The sequence below is a fragment of the Cebus imitator genome, unplaced genomic scaffold (genome assembly GCF_001604975.1).
Source record: "Cebus imitator isolate Cc_AM_T3 unplaced genomic scaffold, Cebus_imitator-1.0 Scaffold224, whole genome shotgun sequence".
Classification (NCBI taxonomy): Eukaryota; Metazoa; Chordata; class Mammalia; order Primates; family Cebidae; genus Cebus; species Cebus imitator.
In genome coordinates this window covers 3341105-3367830 of record NW_016107539.1, presented here as the reverse complement: position 1 = coordinate 3367830, position 26726 = coordinate 3341105, and the positions used below count along the sequence as shown (strand labels likewise).

General features: G+C 39.3%; 1 protein-coding gene across 10 annotated transcripts in view; it reads left to right on the top strand.

The window, feature by feature from the left end:
- BCAS1 (brain enriched myelin associated protein 1) overlaps positions 1-26726 on the top strand; it is a 118795-nt gene that overhangs the window by 23584 nt on the left and 68485 nt on the right. For all 10 annotated transcript variants that reach the window (XM_037727264.1, XM_037727261.1, XM_037727262.1 and 7 more), the window contains exon 4: positions 14977-15557. In XM_037727264.1, the coding sequence (XP_037583192.1) occupies positions 14977-15557 (581 nt within the window). The remainder of the gene's footprint in view (positions 1-14976; positions 15558-26726) is intronic.

Sequence of the window (26726 nt, the reverse complement as noted above, 5' to 3'; positions counted from 1 at the left end):
ACAATGTGCTTCCCATGTGCGTGTTCCACACAGAAGGACAGTGAGGGCTTGTTGCCAGTGGCTGGTCCCCTTTGCAGCTTTCTGTCACGTAGTCTTAAGCCAGTAAGTTGTCTATGTGGCTAATTCATGAGTCCTCTTAAAAAATGCCTTTTGAGAGTTACATCAACTCCAGGTGACATAAAAGGAAAAGCTGGATTTTCTGAATTTGCTAAGCAGAGGCTCAGACTCTGCAATATGGAGATGTTCCCAAGGCTGTGACACTCATTCCCCGTGCAGGGCCCACCTGGCATAGCCACCCCTCCAATCAAAGTTGATGCTCATTAGTTAGCACCTACCTTGCTGCTGGGACAGTCCCAGGTAAATTGGAAAATAGGCCAAATGTTCAGTCCACTTTGAATCCCACTTCTCATTTCATTTTTTTATCATTATTTCTTCATTTCTTAATTGCATGGATGGGTCAGGTGCATATATGTAGTAAACATTCTGAAATGATATAAAGATAAGGCAGAGAAAAAAAAACCCACCCTAACTCTCATGGCTCCCCAAACCCCACCCAAAATGTCCTTCCTTAGAGGCAAATGCTGTACAGTTTCTTGTATACAGAGGTATCCCAGGCATGTCTATAAATTCTCTTTTCAACCTCCCAACACCATTTTATAAAAAATGGAAACCTGTACATGCTGTTGGACACAGCTTTTTTTTTCTTACTAAAATTCCTTGGGGAAGTTTAATGCCTATGGAGTATTTCATTGTAGGGACACATGAGTATTTTTTTTAACTGTATTTAGGTTCCGAGTACATGTGTAGGAAGGTAACTCACGTCATGGGGATTTGTTGTACAGATTATGATGTCACCCAGGTACTAAGCTAGGTACCCAATAGTTATTTTTTCTGATCATCTTCCTCCTCCCACCTTCAAGTACGCCCGGTATCTGCCCCTCTTTGTTCTCAAGGACGTATGATAATTTATTTAACCAGATTTCTACTAATAAATATTTAGGTCATTTCCAGGTTTTTTTCCCAAAATTACAGTAGTCCAGCAAATAGTTCCATAGATAAGCCTTTGTGCCCAATGCAATTCTATTTCTAGGATAACATTCTAGAAGTGGAAGTTAGGCCGGGCACGGTGGCTCATGCCTGTAATCCCAGCACTTTGGGAGGCCGAGGCGGGCAGATCACAAGGTCAAGAGATTGAGACCATCTGGTAAACACAGTGAAACCCTGTCTCTACTAACAATACAAAAAATTAGCCAAGCATGGTGGCACATGCCTGTAATCCCAGCTACTCAAGAGGCTGAGGCAGGAGAATTGCTTGAACCTGGGAGGCGGAGGTTGCGGTGAGCCGAGATCGTACCATTGCACTCCAGCCTGGGCAACAAGAGCAAATTTCTGCCTCAAAAAAAAAATCACCTTTTAGAGTGACAATTCAGTGATTTTTAAGGATATTTGCACCATGTGTGCAACCGCCTGGGCAACAAGAGCAAATTTTTGCCTCAAAAAAAAAATCACCTTTTAGAGTGACAATTCAGTGATTTTTAAGGATATTTGCACCATGTGTGCAACCGTCCCCACATCTAATTCTAGAACATCGTCATCACTCCCCAAAAAAATTTCCTACCCTCTAGCAGTTAGCTTTTCCCCTATTCCCAGCCACTGGCAACCACTAATCTGTTTCCTGCCTCTATGGATTCGCCTATTCTAGACACTTTCTATAAGTGGAATCATACAATATTTTGCTTTTTGTGTCTGGCTTCCTTCATTTAGCATCATGCTTCCAAGTATAAAGCATGGTAAAACATGGATCAGTGCTTCATTCCTTTTTATGGCTGCATAATACTCTATTGTATGCATACGCCAGATTTCCTTTTTCCAATTGATGGATAGTTGGGTTGTTCCTACTTTTCAGCTCTTATGAAAATGCTGCCATGGACAATTGTGTAAAAGTTTTTGTGTGGACATAAGTTTCCATTTTCTTGCTTACCTAGGAATGGAACTGTTGGGTCTTAGGGTAACTCCATGTTTGACTTTTTCAGGAACTGCTAAACTGCTTTCCAAAGCAGCTGCACCATGTGACGTTCCCATCAGCAATGCACGAGTGTTGCGATTTTTCCATACTTTCTCTGACACTGGTTATTGTCTGTCTGGTTATGGCCATCCTCGTGGGTGCGAAAAGGTATCATGTTGTGGCTCTGACTGCACTTCCCTAATGTGATGACATTAAGCATCTTTTTATGAGTTCCTTGGCCATTTTTACATCTGCTCTGAAGAAAGCAAAGTTGTCCTGATTTGGCTACTTTTCTGCACCCTTTCCCCTGAGCCTCTTGTCTCTTACTGTTTCCTGGCTAATTTTTCTAGAGTCCCAAAATAATAATAGTTACCTTTTGGCAATCTTCTATGTGTCCTGAACTCAGCTACACCCAACCCCATCTCCACAGCTGACCCTTGGCATCCTAACAACTGAAGCCACGGATAGAATAATAGACCACCTCCCCTAGTAAGCTGCTTACCACTTAAAAGTTTGCTGAAGACACACTATCATATTGCTGCTGGAAACGTGAATCTCTAGAGTCCTTTTAAGAAAATAATATGGCAGTGTCTATTTTTAAAAATTAAATGCACATTGATTTGAGTGTAACACTTCTACATCTGTACCTCTATTCTATAGAAATATAACACCAGTTTAGAATTTTTGAACCTGAAAATTTATTCCAGCCATAGTGGAAATGGAAAAAAACAATGTGGAAACTACCAGGATATTCATCGATTAGGCAATGGTTTCAACATCTTTTGGTATATCCATACTAAGGAATATCATGCAGCTATTTTAAAAAATAAGATAGATTTGGAGCTATTAACTGTGAGGACCAATTATAATGTACAAAAGCCATCAGAAAATATATCTCATGTGATCCAGTTTCTACAAAAAACAACAGTGACAGATACAGTACCTGTATATGTGTATCTGGGATGCTTATATGTGTTTGTATGAGTACAAACAAAGTTCAGCATGACACATCAGGTTGCAGATGTTACTTACCTGGCAATGAGGGTGCAGCATGGAGACAGGAAAAGCAAAGGGTTAAGAGAGATACATTATTTTGGTTATAAACACAGGTTAAATGTACATTATTATCAAATTTAGAAAGAAAAAAAAAAGACCAAATGAAACATCTGAGGTGTCTTTAAATGACAATATTTGCTCGTGTCGGAGAAAAGGCTGGTTTTGCATTTGAATTAATGTTGCATATTCCAGAGTTTTGTAGCACATGAATGACAGGAAATATGAGGATAAAGAAAAGAGTGGAAATCATGAGTGTCACCATCAGTCCTGCCCCACAGTATCTGATCATCACTGCCACTTTTCGAGGATGCTCTCTGAAGAACATGGGGATAGTAATACCTTTGCCTACTTTCCTTTTGAATCCAGCACTTCTATCACTAAACGTCCAGGCATGTTGTATAAAGCTGATAGTCAAGAATTCTACCACGATGTTCCAAAATCCCACCCCTTTCTTTTATTTATACTAGAGCTTTTTGGCAAAGACATTTGGACTTTTTAATGTACAGATGAAAAGCATGAAATGCGATCATTCATGGAGAATTTCAAACCTAATGTCTTCCTCCAAGCCATAAGTATCTCACATGTACCCTGATGTCAAGACCTGTAAAACAACAAATGCATTTGCACAACATAGAAAGCCACAGTTGTTTGAAGTGTCATTTGACTCCTGCAGCTTGACCACAAAAGTGTCATTTTTGCATAATTTTTTGAGGTCTTCATAAAGTTTTGAGTTTTCCCAAAGGCCTAACGTAATCCTTTCATATTCTAATATAACTCTCTTTTGAAGAACTTACTGTGTTGTGTCATCTACATTCCCTTCTTCAATTATCTGTTTTAACTTTGCCAGATCCTTGACCAACCATGGTCATGCATGTGATCTGAGCAGCTCACCAATGTTACAAGACTCTATAAATCCCTGCATCTTTTGCAAGATTTGCAATTTCCCCTTGCAGTCAGTGTGTATGATATGTCCACTTTATCCTCAATCCTGACAGAGCAGGATATTGATGCATAGGACAGTGTTGCGTAGGAAGAGATGACTGAGCAGAGAATAATGCTCATACATGGACACTTCGTAAATAAAACTAAAGTGAAAGTTCCTGCTTTCCTCTTTAAACTGAAAGCTTAGAGCATTAGGATAACGTAGTCTCAGAAAAAAGGATTTCCATCCAGCACAACGATAGGAAAGTGACATGACTTCTCAGAGACTCAGTTTCCCAACCTGTTCATTGGTGTGCCCTCCTACGGTTACAATCATGGTCCTTTGCGGAGCATTTGCTAGGCTGTAACCCAAGCTCTGTGCTTGCTGCTTCACCCAGGTTACCTGGCTCAATCCGAGTGTCTAGCACTATGGGAAGCACTGGAATGTAGCTGTAATCAGAGCAGACCAAGTCCAGGTGCACTTGGGGCCTGCAGGTAGTGGAGACGCAGCAAATGAAGAAAAAAATAATGACATTATTTCAGAGAGTGATAAATCCTCTGTGGAGTCTAGAGAATAAACGGGGATGAGCAGGAGGGGTTACTTCAGATGGAGGGGCTGGGGAAGGCCTGACATGACCTGAGGTTCGAATGATAAGAAAGAGTAGCCCTGGGAGGCCGGGCGCGGTCGCTCACGCCTGTAATCCCTGCACTTTGGGAGGCCGAGGCGGGTGGATCACGAGGTCAAGAGATCGAGACCATCCTGGTCAACATGGTGAAACCCCGTCTCTACTAAAACTACAAAAAATCAGCTGGGCATGGTGGCACGTGCCTGTAATCCCAGCTACTCAGGAGGCTGAGGCAGGAGAATTGCCTGAACCCAGGAGGCGGAGGTTGCGGTGAGCCGAGATCGCGCCATTGCACTCCAGCCTGGGTAACAAGAGCGAAACTCCGTCTCAAAAAAAAAAAAAAGAAAGAAAGAGTAGCCCTGGGAAGCTCTTAGTGAAAACATTTCCAGATTGAAAGAATAACTAGTGGCGAGGGCTGCAGCAGGCGTGTTGAGAGGTGTGAGGAAAAACAGTACGACCTGAAGTTCTGGAGGGTGTGGCCCATGGTAGAGAGTTTGGATTTTATTTTAATTCTGTGAGGCCCTCTTTGGATGGTTTTATGCAGATGAATGACCTAACCTACTTTTTATTTAAAACCAAAAATATATAGATACCAATGTTTCCCAAATGTGGGAAAACAGGGTTTTTTCCCCCTCATGTGTATAGTTTTTTTTCTTGGGTATCCACTAATGCTATCAACTAAACTTTGTCTACTTTGTTCATCTTCCCTCCCTTCTGTTTCTTCTTTCTCTTCTGTTCTGACTTTGGTTACCACATGTTGGTGGGAGTTTGAACTTTGGAATCAGGCAAATGTGGGTTGAAATACTGAATCTACCACTCATTAGCTGGTCATTAGAAAACTGACTTGACTTCTCAGAGCCTCAGTTTCCTGACCTGTAAATGGGACTGATAATAGTACCTAACTTGTAGATTTGCTGTTATACTTAAATAAAATGTTTCTTGTTATAGACATTTATCTAAATTAATAAATAAAATATCATACATAAATAAAATGTCTCGTTGTTTACACTTATCCTAATGCTGGGAAACATTCAATGAATGTTAGCTATTGTTTTTACAGCTTGATGTCATTAGCCTTTGTGTCCCCACCCAAATCTCATCTTGAATTTAATCCCCATAATCCTTATGTATCAAGGGTGAGACCAGATGGAGGTGATTGGATCATAGGGGCAGTTTCCTCCACGCTGTTCTCATGACAGTGATTTCTCACAAGATCTGACAGTTTTATAAGGGTCTCTTCCCCCTACATTTGGGACTTCTTCCTGCTGCCTTGTAAAGAAAGTTCCTTGTTCCCCCTTTGACTTCTGCCATGACTGTAAGTTTCATGAGGCCTCCCCAGCCATGCTGAACTGTGAGTCGATTAAACTTCTTTCCTTTATAAATTACCCAGTCTTGGGCAGCTCTTTATAGCAGTATGGAAACAGACTAACACAGAACTGTAGCAAGTCAGTCTTAGCTTTGGCACATGAAAAACAAGATAATTCTTCCTCAGAAGTTTTGAATATTGTAATACAAATGTGTGTGTGTGTGTGTGTGTGTGCCTGTATGTTTAAATATATAACTAGAACTCTGATGAAGCAGCTTGTTTTGACTAGAATACTTGGTGCTTTGAAAATGATAAACATTTTTAAAACTTGCCTGGCACAGATTCTTATATTTTGTAAGATAAATGCATTTATATCACTACTGTTTTTAAAAGTCTTCCTAGAAAACTCAAATTTGTAAATTAAACTATTGGAATAATTCCTTTCCTTGGGGCTTACATTAAAAAATATAAAATAATGGTAATTATGTTAATAATATATTAATATGACTAAAATGACTACTGTTTACCAAAAACCTATCATTTACCAGCCTGTGTTAAGCACTGTATGGGAAATAGTTCATTTAATCCTCAGAATTACCCGCTGAAGAAGGCACTGTTATTTTCATGCCCATTTGTAAGAAAACTGAGGCACAGAGACAGGACATAACTTGCCCAGGTTATCCACTTAAAGAGTGAGCAGTTAAGAGTCAAAGCCAGGTCCCTCTGATCCACAATCCAAGTTCTTAATGATTACGTGAATATGTCACTGGAAATAAGTTTTTAATCACATATACAGATAAAATGACTTCCTTTAAAAAAAAAAACATGCAGCACAAAATATCTTTTCTGCACTAAGGAAATCAAAATTTTCAACTCTACCTTCTGAATATTCGGGAGCTGCTACTGTCATTCTTACTTGATTTCTTTTTAATCTTCCTTAAATTCTTTGACTTTTTTAAAAATGAAAAGTAACCTCTCTTTGGTATGTCATCTTTTTGCATTTTTTTAACTTTTATTTTAAGTTCAGAGGTACACGAGCAGGTTTGTTATACAGGTAAGCTTATGTCATGGGGGTTTGTTGTACAGTTTATTTCATCACCCAGGTATCAAGCCTGGGTGATGAAATAGGTATTATTAATACATGGGTGATGAAATAATATCTATTAGTTATTTTTCCTGATCCCCTCCCTCCTCCTACCCGCCAGCCTCCAATAGGCCCCAGTGTGTATTGTTCCCCCATGTGTCCATATGTTCTCATCATTTAGCTCCCACTTATAAGTAAGAACATGCAGTATTTGATTTTCTTTTCCTGAATTAGTTTGCTAAAGATAACGGCCTCCAGCTCCATTTATATTCTTACAAAGAACATGATCTCATTCTTCTTTATGGCTGCATAGTATTCCACAGTGTATACGTACCACACTTTCTTTATTCGGTCTATCATTGCTGAGTATTTAGGATGATTCCATGTCTTTGCTATTGTGAACAGTGCTTCAGTGAACATATGCATGCATGTATCTTCATAAAAGAATGATTTCTATTCCTTGAGGTATATACCCAGAAATGGAATTGCTAGGTGGAATGGTATTTCTGTCTTTGGCTCTTTGAGGAATTGCCACACTGTCTTGCACGTGATTGAACGAATTTACTCCCACCAACAATGTATAAGCATTCCTTTTCCTTCACAACCTCACCAGCATCTTATTTTCTGACTTTTTAAGAATACCATTCTGACTGTTATTAGACGGTAGCTCACTGAGGTTTTTGATTTGCATTTCTCTGATAATTAGTGATATGGAGCTTTTTTTCTTGACCACCTATATGTCTTCTTTTTAGAAAATCTGTTCATGTCCTTTGCTTACTTTTTTAGAGGGTTGTTTAGTTTTTCCTTGTAAATTTGTTTAAATTCTTTATAGATGCTAGATATTAGACCTTTATCAGATGCATACTTTCCAAACATTGTCTTCCCTTCTGAAGGTTGTCTATATACTAGGTTGATAGTTTATTTTGCTGTGCAGAAACTCTTTCATTTAATTACATCCTACTGTCAATAATTGCTTTTGTTGCAACTGTTTTTGGTGTCTTTGTCATGAAATCTTTGTCCGTGCCTATGTCCTCTGTGGTATTGTCTAGGTTGTCTTCCTGGGTTTTACTTTCAAGTCTTTAGTTCATCATGAGTTAACTTTTGTATATGTTGGAAGGAAGGGGTCCAGTTTTAATCTTCTGTGTATGGCTAGCCAGTTATCCAGCACTTTATATTGAATAGAAAATCTTTTCCCCATTGCTTGTTTTTGTCAGGTTTGTTGAAGATTAGATAGTTGTAGGTGTGTGGTCTTATCTCTGGGTTTTCTATTCTGTTGCATTGGTCTATGTGTCTGTTTTTGTACCAGTACCATGCTGTTTTAGTTACTGTAGTCTTGTTGTATAGTTTGAAGTCAGATAGCATGATGTTTCCAGCTGTATTCTTTTTGCTTAGGAGTGTCTTGGCAATTCAGACTCTTTTTTGAGCTCCACATGAATTTTAAAATATTTTTTTCTGGTTCTGTGAAGACTCTCAATGGGAGTTTAATAAGAACAGGATTGAATCTATAAATTGCATTGGGCAATATGGGCATTTTAATGATATTGATTCTTCCTATCAACGAGCAGGGAATGTTTTTCCATTTGTTTGTGTCATCTCTAACTTCTTTGAGCAGTGGTTCATCATTCTCTTTGTAAAGATCTTTTACCTTCCTAGTTAGCTGTATTCCTAGGCATTTTATTCTTTCTGTGACAATCGTGAATGGGAGTTCATTCCTGATTTGGCTCCTAGCCTGACTGCTTTTGGTGCATGGGAATGCCAGTAATTTTTGCACATTGATTTTGTATCCTGAGACATTGCTGAAATTGTTTATCAGCTTAAGAAGCTTTGGGGCTGAGACTATGGGGTTTTCTAGACATGGGATCATGTAATCTGCAAACAAGGATAGTTTAACTTCCTCTCTTCATATTTGGATGCCCTTTATTTACTTCTCTTGCCTGATTGCCCTGGGCAAGACTTCCAATACTATGCTGAATAGAAGTGGTGAGACAGGGCATCCTTGTCTTTTACCAGTCTTCAAAGAAAATGTTTCCAGCTTTTGCCCATCCAGTATAATGTTGGCTGTAGGGTTGTCATACCTGGCTCCTATTATTTTGAGGTGTGTTCCTTCGATACCTAGTTTATTGAGAGTTTTTGACATAAATGGATGTGTAATTTTATTGAAAGCCTTTTCTGCATCTGTTGAGATAATCATGTAGTTTTTGTCTTTAGTTCTGTTTATGTGATGAATCACATTTATCGATTTGCATATTTTGAACCACCTTGCATCCCAGGAATAAAGCCTACTTGATCGTGGTGGATAAGCTTTTTGGTGTGCCGCTGGATTCAGTTTACACTTATTTTGTTGAGGATTTTTGTGATGTTCATCAAGGATATTGGCCTGAAGTTTTTGTTGTTGTTGTTGTTGTTGTATCTCTGCCAGGTTTTGATATCCGGATAATGCTGACCTCATCAAATGAGTTACAAAAAACTCCCTCCTACTCAATTTTTTAGAATTTCAGTAGGAATGATACCAGCTCTTCTTTGTACATCTGGTAGAATTCTGCTGTGAATCTGGTACTTGGTTTCTTTATGGTTGGTAGGCTATGTATTATTTCCTCCATTTTCGGGCTTGTTATTGGTCTGTTCAGGGATTCAATTTCTTCCTGGTATAGTCTTGGGAGGATTTATAGGTCCAGAAATTTATCCATTTCTTCTAGATTTTCTAGTTTATGTGCGTAGAGATGTTCATAATATTCTCTGATGTTTGGTTGTACTTCTGTGGGGTCAGTGGTAATATCCCCCTTGTCGTTTGCGATTATGTTTATTTGACTCTTCTCTCTTTTCTTCTTTATTACTCTAGTTAATGGTCTATTTTATTAATTTTTTCAAATAAAACAGCTCCTGAATTCGTTGATCTTTTGAAGGGTTTTTCATGTCTCAATCTCCTTTAGTTCAGCTCTGATTCTGATTATTTCTTGTCTTCTGCTATCTTTGGGATTTGTTTGCTCTCAGTTCTCTAGTTCCTTTAGTTGTGAGGTTAGGTTGTTAACATGAGATCTTTCTAGCTTTTTGATGTGGGCATTTGGTGCTATAAATTTGCCTCTTAACACTGCCTTAGCTGTGTCCCAGAGATTCTGGTATGTTGTATTTTTGTTCTTATTAGTTCAAAAACACTTCTTGATTTCTGCCTTAATTTTATTATTTACCCAAAAGTTATTCAGGAGCAGGTTATTCGATTATCATGCAATTGTATGGTTTCAGGTAGGAAAGTTCTATAGATATCTGCCAGGGCCATTTGATTCAGTGCTGCATTTAGGTCCTGAATATATTTGTTGATTTTCTGTCTCAATAATCTGTCTAATATTGTCATGCGGTATTAAAGTCTTCTGCTATTATTGTGTTGGAGTCTAAGTCTGTTTAAAGGTCTCCATAAACTTGTTTTATGAATCTGGGTGTTTCTGTGTTGGGTGCACATACACTTAGCATAGTTAGATCTTCTTGTTTAATTGAACACTTTACCATTATGTAGTGCCTATATTTTTCTCTTTTGATCTTTGTTAGTTTAAATTCTGTTTTGTCAGCAATTAGGATTGCAACTCCCATTTTATTCTGTTTTCTATTTGCTTTGTAGATTTTTCCCCATCCCTTCATTTACAGCCTATTGCATAGGAGATGGGTCTCTTGAAAACAGCATACCAAAGGATCTTGGTTCTTTATCCAGCCTGCCATTTTATATCTTTTCATTGGATCATTCAGCTCATTCACATTTAAGGTTAGTATTGATATGTGTAGATTTGATCCTGTCCTCATGATGTTAGATGGTTATTTTGCAGACTTGTTTATGTAGTTACTTTAAAACATCACTGGTCTGTGTACTTCAGTGTGTTTTTCTAGTGTCTAGTAATGGTCTTTCCATGTTTAGTGCTTCCTTTAGGAACTGCTGTAAGGTAGGTCTAATGGTCACAAATTCCTACATTTGCTTGTCTGAAAAGGATCTTATTTCTCCTTTGCTTATGAAGCTTAGTTTGGCCAGATATTAAATTCTGGTTTTGAATTTCTTTTGTTTAAGAATGTTTAATATTAGACCTCAATCCCTTCTGGCTTGAAAGATTTCCACTGAGAGGTCCACTGTTCATCTAGGCTTCTCTTTGTAGGTTGACTGGGACTTTCTCTCTAGTTGCCTTTAGCATTTTTTCTTTCATTTCAACTTTGAAGAATTTGATGATTATGTGTTTTGGGTAAGATCTTCTTCTGGAGTATCTTCCTGGAGTTCTCTGCATTTACTGAATTTGAATATTGGCCCCTCTAACTAGGTTGCAGAAGTTTTCAGGGATGAAATCCTGAACTATGTTGTTCAAATTGGTTCCATTCTATCTCTTTTAGACATGCCGATCAGTCATAGATTTGGTCTCTTTACATAATTCCATATTTCTTAGAGGTTTTGTTTATTCTTTTTTACTTATTCTTGTCTGCCTATCTTATTTCAGAAAGTCAGTCTTCAGGCTCTGAGATTTTTTCCTCTTGTTGGACTATTCTGCTATTAATACTGGGTGATTGCATTGTGAAATTCTTGTAGTGTGTCTTTCAGCTCTATCAGGTTAGTTACATTCTTCTCTATTCTGGTGACTATTGTGATTTTAGCTTCTTTGTGTTAGGATACAACATACTCCTGTAGCTCCACAAACTTCATTCCTATCCATATTCTGAATTCTATCTTTTTGCATTCTTTATAAGAAAACTTTTTATTGAAATCAAAAGATAGGCTTCTCCCAAGATTTTTCTCAGGAACTGGAAGCTTACTTCTGGTTTCAATTCTAGAAGGAAATTTTTAATCTTTCCATAAAAATATAAGGAAGACATTTAAACAATTCACATTTTTGCAAGAGCATGAAAACCTTTAACTACAATGGCTCTTCTTCCTAATCACTCACATAGATTGCTTGTGTGTGTGTGCTTGTTTTGGGCATATGTTCTTTGTTTTTAATGTTTATCTAAGATCTCAAATGACTGTGATTCCTTTTCCCCCAAGTGTATTTTTCTTTCACTGTTTTTAGAAGACAAAGTGGTGGGGGATGTTTTTCATTTCTACCCAACTCCTTAGAACTCACTTCCTGAATTTCCTTCTCTTCCTTCTTCTCTCCCATTCTAAATGCCTACTAGACAGTCTTAAAGAGCCAGGAGAAAGATTCTCTAGGGAAGGATTGATTGCTATGTATTGACGAGTGAAACAGGGACTGACCAATTTCCTGGAATTCTCTCTAAGTCACTGAGTATGTATTCAACTTAAACTGGCATAAGTTGGGGAAGAGTGATTCATTGGCTTATGTAATGCTAAAGTTCAGCTTCAGGCACAGCTGGATCTAGATGTTTAAATGATATAATTGGGCATCTGCTCCCTGGATTTCCAGGCTCTACTTTCATTTGTGCTAATTCTCAAATGTACCTCCTAGTTGTTTGCAACTGTTTTTTAATAGGCATATCAAAAGTTACAGGATTTATTTTTATTAGTGTAGCTTATGTCATGTGCCCACCTGGGAGCCGAGCATCTCGGCAAAGAAAATAGAAGCCACAGATGATGGACTTGGGTATGCACCCACCTAAATTTGGAGAACAGAGCTTCAGTTTCATGGAATGTACCACCTAAGAACTCTAAGCTCTTACAAATTGTCAAACACACTTTACCCATTCTCTGATATGAAGAGCTACTGTTTGGATCTGCTATAATTACTAAATGCATTGAAATCTAGTCCAGATACCTGGATGTAAGGAATTTATTCTTTTTCAAAGCAATATATTGGCACTTTAAAATAAAAAAGGCTGTCCATGGGAATTAAACTGAAAGAAATAAGTAGATGCTCTTGGCATTTTGAAAAGCCCTTCCTTGTTTTGAATCTCAGCCTTTCCCTTTTTGTCAACTGTTTCCTCTTCTCCTGGCATGGACCATTTCCACAATTCATTTATATTCACTCTGACACTTCAACAGCCTTACTTGCTACTTTACACCCTGATGCATCCATCTATCGCTTAGTTATTCTCCCTCTTTCTTTCTTCTTTAGTATAATATTTGCCATCATTATGAATTCCTGAATCACAGGAAACAGGTTAAGAAGAGCTAGAAGATCAATAAGATCAATGTGCTGCAAGGTGATTTTCTTCAGGTTCAGGTTTATGAGAAACCCCTAGCATTCATCCCTGGGCTTGCCCCAGACCATTTCTTCCCTGTTCCTCAATGTTTAATCCAGCTCACTCTCCCCCCATTTTTGTTTGTTCTTTAGTCTAGACACTGTGAGACACTGGAGTTTGGCAAAAACAATTGCTAACAGCTGTGTGTGTGTGTGTGTGTGTGTGTGTGTGTGTGTGTGTGTGTGTGTACGTATTTCTCATTACATAGTAATGAGCAATATGAATAGATCAAAGTAATCTCAATTCTTCCCTTTCTTTTTCTGTCTTCTTGCAAATAGATATCAAGAAGTATCTGACTACAGATGTATCAAGCAAAATGCAATGTTGTCAAAGGCATGGGAGAAACCTGAAAAGTTATCACAGTATCTGTCAATTACTAAGCACCTATTATGGAAAAGGCATTGTGGCAGGTCCTTTGCATGACTTCTTTAAGCATCACAACAACCCTGCAAGAGAACTACCAATATTCCCATTTTACAAATGAAGAAAGTCAAAGATTTTTAGTGATTTACCCAGTATCTCACAGCTTATCAGTAGAGAATCTTGATCTTTAACTAAGATTCCAACATTCTTGGTGTTCTTTTTTTCCTGAATATTACACTGATTTATAAAATGGTGCTAGAAAACAAGGACCCTTTTATAGTTCATTTAGGTCAAGGCAGAGGTCAAAGAGGAAAGGGTGGATGTTGGAAACAGTGCTCTTCCGTGGAGGGGATGGATCCTGTATCCACACACACCGTCTTGACCAGATAACCCCACGCTTTTAATACCACACTGGCCTAAGGTCTAATTTGCCTTCTTGCATGGACATCTGCTCTTCCAGGCTTTAAAAGAGAAACTTCCTGAGTGCTGTACTTTAAAAATCTTCCCATATTCTTAATAGTCTATGCTAACACAAGTCCTAAGGTAAGACAGAGAGAGCATGAACTTAGGAGTCAGATTTCTGCCTGAAGCCAGACTCTGTAGCTTACTTACTAGCTTACTGGGCAGCCAGGAGAGGGTGTACTTACCTCTCTGTCAGTTTTCTCACTCATGAGTAATTATAATAACTAATATTGGTGATGTTTATTAAGCACTTAGTATATTCCAGGCACTGTTGTATTTGCTTTAAGACCATTAACTTGTAATCTTTATAACAAAATTACAATGTAGGTTTTATTATCTGTCTCCTTTTACCAGAAAGTTGAGGCACAGAAAGTTAGATAACCTGATTCAAACAGACATTTCAGCTTAGTGCCTCTCAAACATGAGAAATTTTGCCCTCCAGGGGACATTTAGCAATGCCTAGAGATATTTTTGGTTGTCATGACTGGGGAATGCAACTGGCATTAGTGGGCAGAGGCCAGGGATGCTGCTAAACAGCCTGTGATGCACAGGACGAACCCCCATAACAAAGAATAATCTGGCTTCAAATGTGAGTAGTGCTGAGGTTGGGAAACCTTGTTCCAGCTCAGGAACCCAAGCTCCTAACCACAGTACCGCCTCCGGTTGACATCATGACAAAATGCAGCTCACAGAGTCCTTGCAAAGATAAAAGAAGATGAATTAACACTGTCACTCACTCAGCACCTGGCAGCTAGTGACTTTCCATTAATTAGCTGTCCCTCCTCACCAACCTTGCCTTCTTCTCTCCCAAGAAAAGCAGGGGAAGTCCAGGGAGATCTGGGTAGCTAAAGTCTGCTCTTCGGAACGACTGGGGAACAACTCGGTTCCAGTTTGCAGTATGGCCTTTGTGTATAAAATGTCTGGAGTCCATTATTAGTGCCTGAATTTCCCGGCTCAGCTGAATAACCACTGTTTATGTTTGTGTTTACAGTCGACTTGGGAATAAGCGTCAAGACGGATAATGTGGCCACTTCTTCTCCAGAGACAATGGAGATAAGTGCTGGTGCTGATGCCAACGGAAAGAATCTTGGGATAGAGGCCAAACCCGAGACGCCAGCTGCTAAATCTCGTTTTTTCTTGATGCTCTCTCGGCCTGTACCAGGACGTACCGGAGACCAAGCCACGGATTCATCCCTTGGATCAGTGAAGCTTGATGTCAGCTCCAATAAAGCTCCAGCGAACAAAGACCCGAGTGAGAGCTGGACAGTTCCGGTGGCAGCTGGACCAGGGCAGGACACAGATAAAACCCCAGGACACGCCCCAGCCCAAGACAAGGTCCTCTGTGCCGCCGGGGACCCCACGGTTCTCCCACCTGAGGCAGGGGGAGCAGGAGGAGAAGCCCCCTCCAAGCCCAAGGACTCCAGCTTTTTTGACAAATTCTTTAAGCTGGACAAGGGACAGGAAAAGGCACCAGGTGACAGCCAACAGGAAGCCAAGAGGGCACAGCATCAGGACAAGGCGGACGAGCCTCCTGGATTATCAGGGCAGGCCGATGATGTCCTTGCACGGAAGGTAAGTGTGCCAAGGTCGGTCCACTTGGTTCTGAACGCATGCTTGGGGGCACTCACGGGGTAAGACTACCACACACATGCAGTTACCCTGAACCTGGGCAAGGTCGCAAGCTGCTGACTCCTCCAGAACAAACAGCACGTTGTAGCAGAGTGTCACCCTGATGTTTCTCTGGGTAGAAACATCTGTGTGAAGAACAATAACAGCTGTTGGCATCTGTTTTATGTAAAAGAAAAGAGGAGGTGAGTTACATGCAGATGAATTTGTCCTTCCATTTATCAAAGGCGGACGTAGACAGGTTGCATTTACCATCAGTAGAGTCTGGAGGGAAAGGCATTAGGGAGTGAAAACGGTCCCTAAAAGATGCCACCTGGTCTCTGTAGTTCGTTGACATGCAAAATTCTGTTGGAACACATTTCGTTCCTTACTCTCAATAGCCTGAATTGATATTTAACTATCTTTTGCACTAAGGTGTGTGTTTGAATAAAGAGATTTTACAGCTCTGGGCAGACTCTTTTATGTACGAATTCTTTTCCAACAAGCAGGAGTAATACCTTTGTAAAAACTATGGTTTTTTTTTTTTGTTTTGATTTTCAAAGAAAGTATCCTGAATCCGTTGCTTTTTTCCTGAGCAAAGAGAGGCAAGCTCTTTTTGACACTAAAAAGAGCATTTCCTTTTAACCTTGAGAGAGCTTGTTTGTATTCCAGGCAAGAAAAGAACTCCCTTAAAGAAGAAGGAGGTAAATAAAACTTGATACATTGTAGATTTAGGGCACGCATTTCCTTGGTTAACAGATTTTGTAAATAACAATATTTTTCAAAACTTGGGAATAAAGTTAAATGCTGTTAGACTTTAGAGGCAGGGGAAAAAAATTGGATGAGCTCCAAATATATTTGTCTTAATAACAATGCAACTTTATACTTCTGAGATGCTAATCATTACACTTGCTGTCATTTATTGAAAATGTACAATGTGCCAGGCTCTATTCTAAGCACTGTACATAAATTGTTTTTCTTAATGAAAATGAGTATCACATTAATCTGTGGTTTTAATGCACCCAGGGTGCTATGAAAAATTACATTATGAAGATTGGGCACCCACTGAACACTCTGCAGAGTTAAAATTGGGAAAAGATAATAGGGCTCATGTGTTTCAGGCTCTTACTGTCAGCATTCTTGTGGTTTCTATACATTTTGGCTCAAAGAGCTTATTTCCAACATTTCTTTCAGAAGTTTAAAAATGTTCCCTTCAAACATCCACTTCCCAAAATGTACCAGTTCAAGAAACCAGTTGAGTAGCTTTCCATATAATTTAAAGTAAGTCTTCAAACGCATCCAGGCATCTGCTCTTTACTGAGTGTGACACTGTACCAGGCACAGGGACCACAGTGGAGGAAGAGACACAGAGTCTGGGCCCTGGTGGAGTTTGCTGTCCAGTGAGAGAAGTGAATAAATAAATAAACCTGCAATTGCAATGCAAGGTGCCAAGTGCTGTGCTGGGGGAGCAGAGGCAGGGGGAGGATGCAGACCCCAGGAGAATTGGCCTCCATGGCCCGAGGAACATTCCATCAAATACAGGAACCAGGACAGGAAAGTCACGTGTCTGGAGGCAGTAAACTGGTTGTCAATATTCCTGCATAAGGGAGAAACTGTTCACTACTTGTGCCTGAGTGGGGAAACCACTCTCGTTATTATTGGTCATGGGCTTCTAAGGCCATTTTGAGGTTGTGATTTTTTTTAACACTCATGTGTTTCTTTGGCTTGGGCATCCAAAGCTTATCTATTGGCTGAGTTAGGAGAAGACTGAGTTATTTATGCAAAGACAATGAAGGAATGTGTTTTACCCATCTTTGGACAGGTGTCCAGTGACTCATTCAAATCCCCATCTTAATTAAGTAAATCCGTTCAGCATAGGAGAGCCAGCCCTCCGATGTATTCAGCCACAAAACCTCAACACACTCAATCTATTTCTAGTCTAAGAAATTGAGGGAAAGTTTTGGAGTTGTGATTTATTGACTCAACTCTCTTTATTGAAAAATAAATCTTAGGGACAGAACCTCAGTTTGAGTGGAATGTGTTCCAAAATGAGATTTGAGTCAGAAAATGGGAGCTTGTTTGGGGAACATGGCAGGTATCTAATATAGCAAAGCCCATGTGTAATATTTTCAAGTTACAATGATCTCTCAGAAGACCCGAGAATTGTACCCTGTCTTCCTTCCCGAATAAGTTTATTCGCTGCCTCAGATTCACCAATGAAGTCTGCATCTGATTTTGTTACATTACAAACTTCCATTTTTTTCAGTGATATTGAAATTGAAATACTGAGTACCCACTTTGTACTATGTGCATATGAAACACAGAAAAGTTATAAAATAGCCATTTCTCCCTCAGCCTGTGAACTGATGGATATTCAGATGCATATGCCTGCAAAGATTTTTAACAATAGCAGCAGCAAAACAGCCTTCAGATTGTCAAGGTTTCTTATCTGATTCCTGGCTGCATAGTTCTGTATTTAGGGGGGAGAAAAGCAATTGTTCTGTAAGTGTAATGAGACAATCCAACCCTCAGAAAGTAACATGAATAAAACTTCTCAATCAGTGGCTTTCTTGGTGGGAGTACCACATTGTGCATGGATGGACGTCAATGTATTGATTCAGAATTCTTAGGGTGAATTATGCCTTGAGCTCAGCCGTGTCCACCGGCCCCTCCAGCAGCCCTTCCCCCCACTTTTATGGCTTGCTCCCTGCTGGATTGGAATTCCAACCACAAACCCACAGAGCTGTGAATTGGGAGAAAGATGCCACCATTTCATTCTGGAGGAAACACACAAATCTTCTGTGTTTTCAGAATGACAATCTTATTTTTGTGCCTTATAAAACTACATTCAGGGCATAGCATAATTAAAACAAGGCAAGAATTCATGAACAAATGAAGCATTTACTACATAGGCCAAAGAAAAGATAAATTATATGCCTGAAAGGTTTCACTGAGCTGTGATTCACACAAACCAATGTGTTGGCAGGGATGAGATTTTTTTTCTCTCTCCCCGCAACAACTGAACCAGAGCTGTAAGATATGCATTTAAAAGATTCATCACACACAAAAAATAATCACATAATGCAAACCTGACCTTTATTAGTTAAAAAAACAAACAAAAAAACCACTAAATTTCTGTTATCGGCACAGTACTTCCAGAGGTGTATTTGTGTTCAGTGGGGGTGTGGGGTGCATAAAGTGTTGCCATGCAGAGTCTCGTAAGATTGAAGAATTTTTTTTTTCTTTTAAAAATGTAATTAAATCCTGCCATCGTTACTTTAGCACCAACTTTATGCAAGGCTGAAAACGAAAACCATCGCATTTCTAGTCTTTCAACAATATAATCTAGTAAGAGACATAATTTTTTAAGACATCGTGATAAGTGTATTCATCCTCAGATTGGCTCAGGCTACCAATAATAAGAACAATATTTTGTGTTTTCGCGTCTCCTCTTTTCTCTCTTGATCACACTCCAGTCAGGCTCTTGCCACAGTCACTATGATGCTGCAGCTTCCCGGCCCTCACCCTGGCTGCCAAATCCTCTAGGTTCTGTCTTTGTCCCAGTAGATCTGACCTGCAGGTTGAATCTGACACAGGGAATGAGTAGGTCATACCTTAACCACTTGAAAGAGCATCCTCCCACCTCCCTGCCATCCTCCTTCACCTCCTTTGCTGGATCTTACCCTCTAAATGTTGGACTTCCCAGGGTTCACTTCTTGGATATCTCTAACTGTGCTTATTTTCTTGAAGAGTTCCCTCAGTCCCAAGGGTTTAAATATTGCTATGCGTTGACAAGTTCCAAATTTACATCTCTAGCCTGGATCCATCCCTGAAGTCCAGACGTGAATCTCAGCCGCCTCCTCTTCGACATGTCTCCTTGAATGTCTGTGTCACCACTTGACTGCTCACTGAGTATCTCAACTCTAATATGTCCAAAATGGAACTCTTCATTCATCACCTAACAACGACAGCCCTGAAATGCCCACCGATTCCATTCACAGGGTTTTCCATCTCGGTGAATGACAACTTCATCCTGCCTCTACCGTTTAGTAGTAGAAAAGGATTAAAGAACCAAGGTCTCCAGAGTCTTTTTCTACTTGGTATTTAGTAGTGAATTAAACATAAGCATCGTAGTCAGGTAGCCTAGGTTTCCTGTCTACCTCTGTCACCTACGGGATGTGTAACCTTGGGCAAGCTACTTCGCCTCCTGAGCCTCCGTTTCCTCATCTGTAAAATGGGAATAATAATAGTATCTAGCACATTTTCACATTGTTCACACTTCTAGAAATTAAATGAGATAGGCCATATAAAGTACTTAGCACAAATTGCATTTTAAAAAAGAGAGAGAGAGAGAAATTAGCTATTGTTAGTATTACAGGTTTTCTCCTTGTCTACTACTTCACATTTTATTTTTATTTTTTGCCTTTCCTGTCCATAGTCCTCAAACAAAACTCACAGATATAGCACAGCTGACTCTAATTTGAGAGCTGTATAACCCAAAGGCACAAGTCCTAACTTGGGTGATAGGGGTACAAAAGTTTTAAAATTATTTTTGAACAATAGAAATTTTAGTGTCTATGCCCATAAGCCTCAGTTTCTTTGCCTGACGTTTAAGGGTCTCCATAATCTTTCCTCTGCCTATTTTCCAACTGCATTTTCCACCCGTCCCTTAAATTTCTCCAGTCAATATGGCCAAACCTGACCTGTGCAGATGCCATCTGAGTCCTGATGTTTTTCTACCTTTGTCTCTTTCTCTCTCTGTTTATCAAAAATTGACTTGACCTTCAGTGCCAGGTTCTCCATGAAGGTAACCAGACATCTCCACTCTTGGAGGATTTCGGACAGCATGAATCTCTCTTGCATTTTAAGTCAAATTATATGATTAAATCATTTTTAAGAAATCAGCTCATTAAGCCATCAAACCTTACCAAGAAATTCCTGTATTTTCACCGTTTTACAGACAAAGAAGTCAATAGTTCAGAGAAACCAAATCACTCCTGACACACAGCTAAAAAGTGGCAAAGCCAAAATTGTCCATCTCCAAAGCCCATAGTCTTAAATAGTCAACGTTTCTATTTTTGCCAATTATTTGAAACTTGTTCAATAAAATTGCAACTTGAAGCAATGAAATTCAAAGATATTAGCATATTGCAAAGTTGTAAATGTCAAGTTAATCCCAAGTGAAAAATAAAAAGAATTGCCCAATTTCAACATTAGAAGGCCAAGAGAATTATTCACTGTTTTTTATTTTGTGTTGTTTTTGCTGTATGGCTGCAAGGCCATGCCTTTTCAACTGGTAAAGAGAACTAGCCACCCAAAAAACTTGGTCAGTGCAAAGGGAAAATCCATCTTACATTATGCAAGTTTTGGAGTAAACAATGTCCTCAGCTATACCACTGGGATTTTGATGCATTTAGCAGTAAGAAATGCTTAGTACGAGATGTTTGCCATAGCAGAGGTAATGTGGGAAGTGTTAGGAGCCTGGGTGAGCTGGGTATGAGTCAAGAGTCTACCACTTAATAGCTGTGTGGTTGAGTTAAATGATGATAATGCCTCATTTTAAAATAATTCATTATTTCTAGGCTCTTTAGTAAGCATTTTGCATGTATTATCTGCTTTTATACTTAACCCAACAAGGTAGGTATTTCTATTGCCGTTTCACAGAGGAGAGAATTTGGACTCAGAGAACTTAAGTTACCTGCACAAGGTTACAAAGCCAATTAGTAGCAGATGTGGAATCAAGATCTATCTGTCACCTAAGCCTGTTATACCCAATCATTTCAAAACCTGTGTTTTCATCCACAAAAAGAAGCTGCTACCTGCCCTAGGAATTTTTTAAAGATAGAAGATAATAGAGGCCATCAGTAGTAGTAATGCTAAATAAGATGGTGTATTTTCTAAATTGTTAGAAACTTAGAAATGAATAATTATGAAATAGATCAAATGGCTTTTCAGAGTGATGGAGTTTAAATAGTGTATCATTTAGGGGTTGACAATATATTATTTTTACTTTGGCTGTAAGAAACACACGCACATACAACACTCAATTAATAGCGGTTCACTTAACAAGGAGAATGTACTATTTCTTACATATAGTAAGAGCCCTGGAGGTAGGGGAGTTCAGGTTGGTTCAACATCTTCGCAGCCCCCACTAGCCCACCTCACTCTTTCTCTGCTGATGTCCTCCATTATTGCTTAGTCCCTAGACTTAGTCCCTTGTGGTTTTAACATGATTCCAAGTATGCATCAATGCCTCTCTTTATTGTGCTTCACGGATGCTGCATTTTTACAAATTGTAGGTTTGTGACAATCCCGCATCAAGCAAGTCTATCAGCACGATTTTTGTAATGGCCTGTGTTCATGTTATGTCTTTGTGTCAGCATTTTTTAAAGTTTTTGTTTTTATTTTTAAGTTCTGGGGTACATGTCCAGGAGATACAGGAGCCTGGGTGACCTGCACGTGTTCCCCAGAACTTAAAATAAATGTGTGTCATGGTGATTTGCTGCAACTGTCAACCCAAAACCTAGGTGTTAAGCCAAGCATGCATTAGCTACTTTTGCTGATGTTCTACCTCCTTCCACCCCACCCCCGATAGGCCCCACTATGTGTTGTTCCTGTCCCTGTGTCCATGTGTTCTCATTGTTCAGCTCCCACTTGTAAGTGAGAACAGGTAGTGTTTGGTTTTCTGTTCCTGCATTAGTTTGCTGAAGATGAATGGCTTTTAGCTCCGTTCATATCCCTGCAAAGGACATGATCTTGTTCCTTTTATGGACGCATAGTATTCCATTGCAGCACTATTCACAATGGCCAAGACATGGAATCAACCCAAATGCCCATCAACAATAGACTTGATAAAGAAAATGTGGTACATATACATCATGAGATAAAGTTTTTTTTAATTAAAGTATGTACCTTGTTTTTTAGATGAAATACTATTGCACACTTAAGAGACTACAAGATAGTGGAGAACTTTTATGTGCACTGGGAAACCAAAAAATGTGTGTGACTCTACTGGAATATTCACTCTATTGCAGTGACCTGGAATTGAACCTGTAATATTTCTGATGTATGTATCATAATGCCCTATCAAATAAAAAATAACTTTCCTAAGATTTATCCTTAGATCCCTTTGGTGAAATTGACTCACATATCTGTGTTGAGGTGCAAGAGAGACTCAAAAAGCAAATTGCTGGCATTTTCAGTTTTTTCAGTAGAAAAAAGCCTCTTCCAGCAAAGATGACATGCCACAGATAGAAACCAGATTTGTCTTCTCTACCTAACATTGTCTGGAAATCATTAAGTGAATGGAGCAAGTAGAGGCTGCTACAGTATCCACCTATGGTGATTCATCTGAGTGTATTCATTCCATTAGTTTTCTGATTTAACTATGACCCCATAGTAAGAACTAGATTTTACAACTTGATCTGGTATATATGGGCATACATGAAACAAAGAACTCATGAAGTATACTATTCTTGCAGCATGTAACACTTGCAGGGATGTTGCATTCTTTTCTATTCTGTTTGATTTATTTACTGCTGGTTTTGGCCCACTAAATTATTTTTAAATCTACTGATGATCACAGTCTGAAAACTCTGTTCTGCTATCATGACCACTTTGACATATTGAGACAGTTATCTTAAGGGATGTGACCGTTTTTAAGCAATCGAGTATTTCCAATGCCTGGCATGATGGCTGGCACACGTTGGCATCCAGTAATGTTTGCTAAATGAGCCTAACCAGCATAAGGGTGGTACACATCATGTTTCAACCTTTCAAAGAATGTTAGGATGTATTATTGCAATGTCATTATCTGCTCTGCCTAACACAACTTGAAATACAAAGTCATTTCAAAATATATATGGTGTATATGATATCACTTAAACTTTAGAATTACAGTACAAATCTACATTTGTACTATTTACTTGGTGTTTTAAATTTGGTCTTTAACATGCCATGGCATTAATCAGTTGAAATATCTAGTAAATTGTTTTTTGCCATTAATTTGTAAAATAAATTTTGAGTTATCATTTCCTCTGGTATTGTCCCATCCGATTTGCTCCCTCAAAAGTTGTAACAGCTGCAACTTACCAAGTTTATTGAGTCATGGAGAGGTTAAGTAACTTATGCAAAATCGCAGAGCTAGAAAGTGGCACAGTAGAAATTTGTCACCAGTGTCCACACACTTAACTAATGTGCCTGTAGGTTCAAAGAGAGGAAACACTTTAAGACTTTTGAAACATGTAACATCTTTCAAAATTTCTAAAGGTAATTGTATTAGTCTCCAGAAGGACAGGGCTAATAGAATAGGCGTATATATGAAAGGGAGTTTATTAAGGAGAACTGACTCACACGATCACAAGGTGAGGTTCAACTGTAGGCTGTCTGCAAGGTGAGGAGGTAGGAAGCCAGGAGTGGCTGAGTCCAAGTCCAAAAGCCTCAAAAGTAGGGAAGCCGACAGGGCAGCCTTCAGTCAGCCCCTGGCAAACCACTGGTGTAAGTCCAAAGGTCCATATGCCCAGATTCTAATGTCCAAGGGCAGGAAGCATCCAGCACAGGAGAAACACGAAAGCCAGAACGCTCAGTAAGCCAGCTTCTCCCGCCTTCTTCTACCTGCTTTGTTCTAGCCATGCTGGCGGCCGATTGGAAGGTGCCCACTGGTGGGTCTTCTTCTCCCACAGTCCACTCACTCAAATGTTAATCTTCTCTAACAGTAACCTCACAGACACACCCAGAAACAACACTTAACTGGCCATCTAGGCATCCTTCAACCCAATCAAGTTGGCCCCTCATGTTAACCAGCATGCTAGTACTTCCCAAGTTGGTTTGCAGAACATTAGTCCAATAAGATGGGCCTAGAAATAGGGTTCCACTGTCAAATAATTTCAGAAAATCTATTTGCTTCATAGTCTCTACTGAAGATTTGCAATGGACATTAGCCTATTAAAGGCTCTGAGAAGTCCTGCAGCAAGCATGCCTGTTTCACTTTGTTTAACCAAGTGTTTCTCAACCTTAACTATCTATGTAGCTGTTGGACCACTAACAAGTTGGCTCAATTTTCCAAGGAATGGTTCTTCTAGAGAATGTTGAGTTAGGCATTTAGACCAGAATTTGCATAATGTTGGCTGTGGGTTTGAAGAAGTAAGATAAAATAAAAAGCATAAACCAGAAGTTGAAAACAAGCAACCTGTAGAATGCATCTAGCCACAGATATGTCTTACTACACAGTGTTTTAAATAATATTTTAATTAATTAATGAGTTATGCTTTTGAATTGACAAAGTGGATGATATTTTAAAGCAATGATATGTCGTAACAATTCTATTTCAGCCTTCCCTACAATGGGTAGTTTTGCCCTAGATTTGCAGACCAGATGTGAGTTGTTACTGTCCCTTAAGATGGGGCACCCACTCTCCAGCTCACCAGATGATTCCCAGCAGTGCAGCCATGTAGGTTGTCATCATCATAACACTTGCATAGTTATTTTTTGGAGTAGAGCTGAGAATCAAGTTAATACATCCATCGTGGACCACTTTACTTCCTTCATCCTTCATAGCAACTTAGCATAATTTGAAGCTACTTAGATGACCATCTGTCATTCCAGCCCAAGAGTCCATCGGGCAGCCAGCATTAAGCAATATATAAAAGGGGTGGATACTTTGATGTATTTGTGCAACAAATATGAGTATTTGTGTGTGTGTGTGTGTGCCAGGAATGATTTTAGGTTCCACAGCAGATAGAACAGTGTACTTCATGGGAGCTTTCCTTCTAGTGGAGAGACCAACAATTTAAAAAAGAAAGAATTAACAAGCAAACAGTTCCAGAGTTTAGAAAGAGCTCTGAGTGCAGCAGACGGAGTTTTGAGATAGAAAGTGGAGAGGATAGTGAAAATTACAATGGGTGAGGAACAGAAACAGGGAGGTGTTTAAACAGTCAGTGAATAAGATGTGACTGTTTCTTTCTTTCTTTGCACAACAGACTTGCCAGACAATTCTTAGAAAGTCTGCAGCCTAATTCTGGCAGCATTCAAAACTGTTTTCTCGCTTTGGGGAAGTGTTTGTTAAACAGATGATAAATGTATTCTAGGCTGTGGATTATTAGCTTTTTGTATTTAGAAGCAGGTTTTTTTGGTTGTTTTTTTTTTAACATTGGGTATTTTTCCTTTAGTAAATGTCAAATGCTCTTACCAGCCTAGAAGGTTGTGCTTGTTAGTAACTAACCATGGAACAGAAGAATCTTACACAAATCCCGTTTGCCCAGTGTGGCTTACCCTGGGAATCACTCTTCACTCACTCTGCCTACAGCAATATTTTTCCATTTTAAATCACACATATTGGCCAGGCATGGTGGCTCACACCTGTAATCCCAGCACTTTGGGAGGCTGAGGCAGGAGGATTGCTTGAGACCAGGAGTTCAAGACCAGCCTGGCCAACATGGCAAAACTCCATCTCTACTAAAAATCTCTACTAAAAATACAAAAATTAACCAGGCATGGTGATGCACACCTATAATCTCAGCTACTCAGGAAGCTGATGCATGAGAATTGCTTGAACCCAAAAGATGGAAGTTGCAGTGAGCCGAGATCGCATCACTGCACTCCAGCCTGGGCCGCAGAGCGAGACTCCATCTCAAAAAAAAAAAAAAAAAAGAAAGAAAAGAAAATCACACATAAGTGGACTCTGCTTAAGGGTGTACCAACTCATGTATCCTTAGGAATATCCCCAAAGCAAAGCCTGCTGCCAAAAAAAGAAACAAGAGAAGAATATTTTATTGCTCAATTCTCTGCCCACATTTTACTTACCATTGGAACTCAAGTTGACAAATTCACTTACTCCTCAAGCAAAGGAGTTGCTAAGGGAGAAAATAGAAAACCTTTATATGGGAAGCAAGGGTGCATTGCTCTTAGATAGATCTGTTTCCACCCTCCACCTATCACAACAACAGACAACTGGTTTATTTAATCTTGCAAGTGCAACATCCGTCCGTAACTATGGATTAAATGATGACCTACCATGTTAAGGCCCTGAGTTAGACTTCTGCTGCCCCCATGCGAGATGAGCCTTAAATAACCTGAAGTTATGTCCACAGGGTAGTAAAACAGATACCACTCAACATTTTTCAGACAGATTTTCTTTTT